This window comes from Gavialis gangeticus, unplaced genomic scaffold (assembly GCF_001723915.1).
Source record: "Gavialis gangeticus isolate Ggan-Ray unplaced genomic scaffold, GavGan_comp1, whole genome shotgun sequence".
NCBI lineage: Eukaryota > Metazoa > Chordata > Crocodylia > Gavialidae > Gavialis > Gavialis gangeticus.
In genome coordinates, this window is record NW_017729034.1 from 3,217,123 (window position 1) to 3,225,726 (window position 8,604).

An 8,604-nucleotide genomic window follows, 5' to 3' on the forward strand; every position below is an offset into this window, starting at 1 on the left:
CAGCCCTGTAGTGGCAAGTCAGAACTGTGAAGGTGGGGGACAGTCAAAGAAGGTTTTAAGCCTTAAGATGTGACTGTTCCAAACTCACTAACACCAATCAACATTTGAGCAGCTCAAATGGCAACGTGTAAAAATGCCCCTGGTATCATAGCTCTCTAGTTGTGCACCCTCTGCTCAAGGCTTGGGAGCTCTAAGAACAAGCAGAAAGCAGAGTGGTGGAGTTGAGGCCCTCTGTAAGTATTATGCCCTGAATCAGATTTTCTCTCCATGAATTAAGCCCCCTTGGAAGAAGAAGGAGGACATGAATTGAAGTAGTGGGAGCATGGAGTGGGTTAGAGAAAGGAGATAGTTTCATAATTTCATAGTTTCATAGTTAATGAGATGACTGAAGTATTCTCTCCTGGTGCACGTGGAGCCCTGTCCTGAATTTCCTATGCTGTGCTTTGTGCAGTCTTACACTGGCACTGCCTCCCTCTGAGTCATTTCATCCCATCCTGGTGGACGCGAAGCCCAGCTCCACTTTGGGAGGTTCTTTAAACAGCAAAGCAACAAAAATTTTGCAGTTTTACTCTCTTTATGACCTGCCAGAGGAGTCATGCTTAGTCCTCTGCAGCTGGGAGACAACTACTACCTAGATAAATTGATCCCCATCCTCCCCAAAAGGTGGCCAAAAGGAGCAGACTGACAGACATTGTAGTATTCAAAGAACAACTTATCTTTCTTCATTGTCCATTTTGGCAGGAAAATTCTACAGGTAAGCCACAATGGCTGTGTCTACATGAGTGGTGGACTGCGTAGTTGCATAACTGACGGTACGATGCAGAGCTGTCCCCGCAGTTATTTTTAGAAGCTACTGCGCAGTAGCAATGAGGTACCCAAACTAGCTTTGCATTTACTAGTTCAAGTACCACTAGCAGTATACTTCCAGCAGCACGTTTCAGCATTGACTATAACTAGGGACCTACACAAGGCGTGATTGTGCAGATTTTGTGCAAACTGCAAAATCAGATGATCTCTGTGAAATCTGTGAGAAAAAAAATGCTTACTAAAAATAAAATTCTGGGTCCCTTGACAAACATCCCTTTCAGCCAATCAGTGATGAGGGGTGGGGCCCTCTAGCAGAGAGCCCTCTCCACCAATCAGTCATGGGGGGCAGGGCCACCAGGGCCCCATAGCCAATCAGAGACGGGGGGGTGGTGCCAGCTACAATAAGTCCTCAAAAATGGCAGCTGGCCGTGTGATCTGCTCCTGAAATCAGCCTGGTGCCTCCTTGAGATGGGTAGACCCCTAGCTATAATGCATACTTAGAAGTAGGGCAGATTAGCCTAGGCAAAACTCCATGATGCTGCAGCTCTACTGCTCCTGGTACTTGAGTTAATTAAAGATGGATCATGAATACCATGTAGATTGACTGTGAATTGTTTTGCCTTTCTCTGCTGCACCATACCACATGCTCCTCATCAGAGATGTTTGCATAGCATTGAAATGATACCACATACCACTTTAAACTTTCTCTCAGTTCTAGGCAAATTAATTTGTTAACACCGTATCATACATACCTGCCATGATACAGCTTATAGCAGTAAGTGAAAGCCAAAAGAAATAGGATGCCGACCATGAGACCAGCAAGGGTGGCAACGCAGATAACCCATTCATTACCTTTTTCTGAAAAGAGAGAGAGTGCATGTCAGTATTTCAGGCCATTTCTGTTACTATGTCCATATGAAGACCATAAACTGTTTGAAATATTAAAAAATAAAATAATAAAAAAATATTATCACTGCTCAGCAAAAGCCAAACCTGAGACAAAGAGATTATAGGACTTGTGCAAACTCATGAGTAAACCCTCTGACAGAGCTAGAAATCTCCTGGTGGCCTATCATGCCCTTCAACTGCTAGGTTGTGTTCCAGTCATTGTGAAGGGCTCTGTATATCTCATCACCAGGGATCCGGGTTTTCTGTTCACCACAGAAAAACACGGTAAAACCTGGATTTTCTCATTTTAAGGAGAAAAATGTGGGAAACAGCAGGTTGGCACTTGCAGGCTGGCGAATTTCCAGCCTGCAAGGGGCTGGAGGGAGCAGGAGGTGCCATGTACATGCACACATGGAGACAAGCACACAGCAGCCAGGAAGTATGAGAGCAGGGCCCTGCAGGTAAGTCTGGGGGGGAATTGAGGTCCCCATAGGGACAAGGAGTTGGACAAGGCTGGGGCTGGAGCTGGAGCTGGGGCTGCTGCTCAGCCAGGGTGGTGCATGGGGCCTGAGGCTGGAATGTAAGAGAGCAGGAAGGAGCCGTGGGCGGTTCATCCAGAGGGCAGTGGGGAGCTAGCTTCCTGCTGCTGCATGCAATCCTGGGGAGGGCATGGGGGCATGTGCCCCCCAGATTTGTGTGTGGGGTGAGGGCAGGTGCAGGCTGGTAGTTGTGGGCTTGGGGCTCCCCGCTCTGCTACCTTTCCCTCGGGCCCTCTGTGGCCCAGCAGGCAGGACCCAGTGTGCCAGGGCAGAGAGGCTCAGTGCCACTACCAGGAACCCCATGCCATCATGGTGAAACACCCCCTGCCTGCTTGGCAGCATCGGGACATAAAATCCTGCACTGCCACCCCCACTGATGCTGGGTGGGCAGAGGGTGCCTCACCATGGTGGTGCGGGGCTCCTGGTGGTGGCATTGAGCCTCCCTGCCCTGCTTTGCACTGCTGCGCTGGGTCTCAGCCGCTGGGCTATGGAGCAGGGCAGGTAGCCCTGAGCCCACAGCTGCTGGCTCACATCCACCACCCCACCCCACACAGGCTCTGCTCTAGCTGTGCCACCCATGTGGGAGGGAGTGCGGGGCTCTGCACTCCACTCCACTGCAGCAGCTGCTGCTTCCCGTGGGTAGCAGCCAAGGTTCAGGTGCTGCTGTGGGGGGACAGGGGGCTGTGCTTGGGGAGTGAGGGGCAACAGGAGGGCTTGTGGGGCTGGGGGTCAGGAGTGAGGGGCACTGGCAGGGCCGAGGGGGCTGTGGGTGGGGAGTGAGGGGTATCAGTGGGGTTGGGGGGCCTGAGGTTTTGGAGTGAGGGGCAATGGCATTGGCAGGGGCAGGGCACCAGCATATCAGGGCTGCTCAGCACCACAAAGCAGTGTGGGGGAACAGTTACAGCTGGACCTGCATCCTGGTGAGTGAAGGGGGCAGGATAAGCTCTGATTTTCCATAATAAAAAACCCAAAACTAAATGCCAAAATATATAGGTATTTAGAATTTTATTATAGTGTTTGAGGAACTGGTAGGCTTACAAATCGCTTTAAAATTGTAAATATATCAATAAAACATTGCGTTCAACTGATACCTGCATATATAGTGATGTTTCATTTTAATCACAGAAAAATGCAGATTTGGGGGGGGTTTTAGTCAGGGAATTTATGATTTTTAAACAGAGAAAACCAGGATCCTCAGTCATCATTCAGTCTATAGCATATAGCTCTTCAAGGCCAAAACACAACACAGTCGCTATCTCCTCACAATTGAGGTAATGAGGGTGTGCATCCATTATCTCCAGGCTGGACCCTTGAGTGGATGCTGCTCTCCTGCGCTGTCAGCTGTTCCTCCAGTAGGGCGTGTATACTGGTATCCCAACAAATTTCTATTCTGCTCCTCTTCAGCTGAGTATTATAAAATCAAAGCAGGTGACAGCTGTGACTTAGGTCCCATACATGCATAGCTCTGACCAAAAGGGACTGTCTCTTGTGGGGCATTAAGGTGGTTTTGTCTTCATTTCACACATCACCTTATAGCCACCAGGCTGTAATGACTTGTGGCCACTATCTAGATGGGCCACAGTAATTGGTGATAGAGCTGTGAAAGTCTCCATAGCCAAGTAACAATCCCCTGCCTGGCCCTGGCCCTCAGGTTGGACACCCCTATACAATGGGGACAGGAAGAAGTACCATATCAGTCTAGCATGTTATAGAGGATTTCTGTAGCTTTACCAGATGTCCCTTTCCAGACAGTTTATGGGGCTCATTGGAATTGTCAGCTCAGCTTCAAGGTCCCTGCTGCAGCCTGACCAGTGTCACTGATGATTCCCTGGGCAGAGATGCATGTGGGTTCATTCATGATGAGTGCAGCCTGAACAGAATAAAAGTGGTACTCACTGTTACCTGAGGGGCAGCCTATGGACTGGTTCTGGCTTCCCGTTGGATGAGAGACAAAGCAGGTTACTTGACTGTCTGCAGTGGTGTTAGCAATGCATGTGCTGAGAACAGTCACTGTCCCATTGGGGTGAGATTCATCTGTAGCGCTGTCACAGACTTCTGGGACCCACGAGATTTGTGCAGCTGGCTTTCCTGCAGCTGCCTTGCACACCACATTGCCACTTGCGTTACAATTCATGGTGACCTTGGGAGGGACTGCAAGGCATGAGAGAGGGGAAAGATTTGAAATGGATTTGCTGTGTTAGGATGGCGCTTTCTCACTCCTACCCAAGCGCCTTACAAATTGATGAGAATGGGTGTGAAGGTAGAACTGGCAATCAAGGGTCTTTTCACCACATGCCCTCTGGTATCAAGCTGGAACAAAAAAACCAAAAGTACCTTCATCCACACCGGGACTAGAGGCTGTTGAGGCCAACATGTGAACACCAACAAGAGGAAGGCTAAGAACTAGTCAGCCAAGGTGCTCCTGAGGGCCTTTTCCTTAAATTGCTTTGGTTGACCAAGTATCCAGCTCCACCCCAGAAGCTGAATGGACAGGACCATAAGCTCATCTGTCCATTATCCAGGTCCCAGTCTCCTTCCTTTAGGGCAGTGAGACATGGTTTTTGTGTCTGGCTCTGCCACTGAGGTGTTGCATAAGCTTGATCAGATCACTTCCTCTTTGTGCCCAGTTCCTCAATTTGTATCACGCAAGTAATAGCGGTGTTGTCCTGAAGTAATTTGATATCTATGGATGAAAACTTTTACACAGCATTAGGTGCAGCTGTTTGTTGTTCAGAAGTCTTTGTAAACTAAGGGATGTCTTAGGAGTGTGGGACTGTCTGAATTCAACATCAAATGTTTTTAAGTGGGATAAATTTGTTAAATTATAGCACTCTTGAAAGCGGGGGGTTGATTGTGATTCAATATAGTGTTAGCTAATGCTATAGAAGTTTTCACCCATTCAAACAGTTCTTCCAGTGAAGCTCTGCCCAGTAACACTTTCTGCTCTTCCAGTCCTGGGCTTTTCCTGGCAAAAAATGGGTTCCTATCCCAAAATTATGTATCAATTCTGTGAGGCAGCTATCTACTCAGCAAGAAGAGATCACCAGGTTCATTTAATGAGAAACTCCTGGTAGTGACCTCAGGTCTGCAGAGGGAAAAGACTAATCTGTTTCTGATTTCAACACTTACTCTGAAATTTAGAGGCATAACAAGGCAGTGGCACCCTGGACTGTGACAGTATATGGGGCAGCAGTGGCAGTGGCAGAGCCAGCTTGCAATTGCAGTGACTGCTAGCTTTATGTTCCTCACAAGTGGGAAGCTAGGGCTACTGCCCTGATTGCCTCACCTCTGCCCCAAGTTACACTACTGCTGCAGGTGTCTGCAGTATTAATGTGTGTAATTGGGCATCCAGCTGGAACTGGTGCCTTAAAAAAAATGGCATCTGGGAAAAGAACTACATGGTCAGCACAACATACATCTCCTACTCTTAGTGGATTTTTCACTTCATTGTCCCCTCCTTTATGGGTCTAGCAATCTAATTGCTACCTGTGGAGTCATGCCTGCTGTGAATGGAGGATGTTGGTTACTAAGATTGTTGCTCTGGCACCTTTCCTTAATTGGGCAGAAGTCCCCTCTAAGGAATGGACAGGGATGGGTCTTTACAACCAATAGAAAACTTGTTCAAGTCTGTCCCTTCCAGTTACACAGCCAAAGAGTGAGGTTTCAGAGCGCAAGGGGCAACAGAAGGGAAAGGGGGCTGGAGAGAAGGAAAGGAGAGGGGGTAATCACAGGAATTAGAGATCAAATTGTAACTAGGATTATCCCAGCCTGATATTCTTTCTGTACAGGAATCTCCTAGGTTGTGTTCTCATCCTTGTATGGGGAGAGAAGCTCAGTGTCAGGCCTGGGTCTGATCATGTAGCCCACTGAAGAACAGGACAAGGTGTTTCCTACCTAACACAGTCAGACAGTAGCATTGGTGGAAGTTCCCATCACTGGTTACAATTTCACAGATGTAAAAGCCCTCGTCAGTGAGTTGTACTGATGGAAACTGAAGAGTAAAATTCTGCTCTGGTTCAGACTTCCAGTCCAGTCTCTCACTGCAGTTTGTTCTGGTCACCATGTGTGTGTCGTTCCTGTAGGCCAGGCTGCAGTGAGCTCCACTCCATGGTTGTATGTTCCAAGTTACTGCTACCAGACTGTCCCATGAAGGGCTAGCACAGGGCAGCAGAACCCTGCTACCGGCAGACCCGCTGATGTTTTCTGGAGAAGGCACAGGGAAAGGAAGACACTTGAGAAGTCACCTAGGAAACTACTCCAAGTCTTAGAACAATGACCTGTAATGCACTGCACTACTTTATTCGGACCTCTTCAGATCCTAGAGCTGTTCCATGTATTCATAGCTTCAACCATGGACTGCTAATTTAATGTGTGCCTGTGCCCCCAGTCTGTAGGATTATCCCCTGCTCCATACAATCTTCTCCCTGCTGCAGCCACAGTTCCAAGTTTCAGAAGGTGAGCCCTGGTGGGGAGTGGAGCCCGGCTGACCCTGTGGGCACAGCTGTGCTGGAGGAGCTCCTGGGATAACTTTTTATTTTCTTCTGGCTTTGGCAGCAATTGTGATGAAAAATGGTGCTGTGGAGAGCACAGCCTTAGCCATCAGCCTATTCTAGACTACAGCCATTTCTGGCTATTTGCTGCTACTGTGCCATCCACAGCAGGGGTTTAGGTTTAATAGCTGGAAGCTCAGCAGTATCAGAGCGACTTGTGGGTGGTACACACCCTGGTCAACAGTTCATAATACTACCAGCATGAATATGGCATTATATGGTTTATTTTTGTTGTAGCTATGCTGGTGGAAGCCCAAGTGTAGACAGAATTCCTCTGATAAAACCATCCAACATATTAAGTCCCACCTGTTCAATATTTTTGCCCCATCCCACAAAGACAAATTATGCCTTGGTACACTAGAATAAACATGAACCAAATCCTTTAATTTAATGGAGTTAGGTCAGAATTACACTGAGGTTACTGAAAGCCAAACTTGGATGAGTGTATTTATCTGACAGTGGGCATTTCTACACAAGATGTTTACTTAGCAGTGGACTAATTAGATGTGCAGTAAACATGCCAGGTCTACATGTGTGCTCCTATTAGGATGGAGTAAACTAATTTACTCTGCAGCAGGTTAGTACTTGTAAATACAATTACTATCCTGCTGTGGAATAAAAAACTCCACAGCACTGCACATGTAGATTCTGACCCAGCTAGCTGTAGCACAAGGGTGTTTCTGTGCTGGGGCAGTCTGCCAGCTAGCCCCATGGTGAAGCACCCATGTGCCTCAGCCAGCCCTTCCGCAGCATGTTGAGCTGGGAGGAGAAGCCCTAGGCTGACAGGCTGACCTTCCAGCCCTCTGCCAGCCAGGGCTGCTGTGACCTGGCTCAACTTGCTGCACTCCCCAGCATATGTCCAAATGGCAATAAACTCTGGGGTTTACTGCCCTGGAGTTTATTGTTCCTGGGTGCACATTCAAGCAGCGTGACTGTGAGCAATAAAATCCAGGTCAGTAAACTCCAGAGTCTATTGCTTTGCATTCATTGCATGTGTAGACATGCCCAGAAACAAGCTGCTAATGTTGGTAGACCTGTAGAGCCAAGGCAGCCTTTGTTGAGGGATTTTCAGTCCACTTCTTCCCCCACCACCAGCCCCTGCTCCTTAGCATTACTTTCATAAAGTTCCACTCAAAAAGCCTTCACTGCTTATGGAGTAGGAGGCAGAAAGAACCCAGTTATACTTTTGGGTCCCACATGAAGATTGTGACATTGGCGATTAGAAGATCATATCACTTCTAACTTGAGTAAATTTGACCTGGGATTTATGGGACTAGAGAGAGTATGTTGTAGCCTCCTCTTAGATTTAGCTCTGTGAATCTGAAAGTGTTATATATTTGAGTATGTCTGCTTCATGTGGATGAATCATCATGAGCACTGTGTATTATCAAACTGAATAGAAATATCATGTCTGCACAAGACTACCACAAAAATGTCAACATTGATTGAAAAAGGCAAATTCAACCTTTTCAGTCCTACAGAAATTGCTTTTTTCTGGATTTATTTCCTGCATTACAGCAGACAAAACAAACTTATTCTGCATCTTCAGGGAGCTATATAATATTTATGCATTACTGAGCTAGGTTTTTTCTTGGGAGATCTTTGTGTTGTATGACTGGCAGTAACAGCCAGGTGAGTGCCCTTGTGTAGCTAGGACACAGGCCTATTTTACTATCACATCGTTTAACCTAATGTAAAGTGCCTTGAGTCAGAATCTCTGGTGGTTGCTCCCCACCAGCTCTCCTACTTCTGTCCCTGCTGGAGCTGCACTGGCAGTAACGCAGCATTAGGAATATAACAGTGACCCCAAGTCCTTAGGG

The 8,604-nt window shown here is 47.5% G+C and overlaps 1 protein-coding gene across 2 annotated transcripts in view; it reads right to left on the minus strand.

Annotated features, from left to right (window-relative positions):
* LOC109304852 (cell surface glycoprotein CD200 receptor 1-A-like) overlaps positions 1–8,604 on the minus strand; it is a 58,889-nt gene that overhangs the window by 8,691 nt on the left and 41,594 nt on the right. The window contains exons 3-5 of one of the 2 annotated variants that reach the window (XM_019527678.1): positions 6,129–6,437; positions 4,137–4,385; positions 1,560–1,665 (exon numbers count right to left, since the gene is read on the minus strand). In XM_019527678.1, coding sequence (XP_019383223.1) covers positions 1,560–1,665; positions 4,137–4,385; positions 6,129–6,437 — 664 coding nt within the window. Of the gene's footprint in view, positions 1–1,559; positions 1,666–4,130; positions 4,386–6,128; positions 6,438–8,604 lie in introns of both variants that reach the window. The other variant, XM_019527677.1, reaches the window with a different exon arrangement.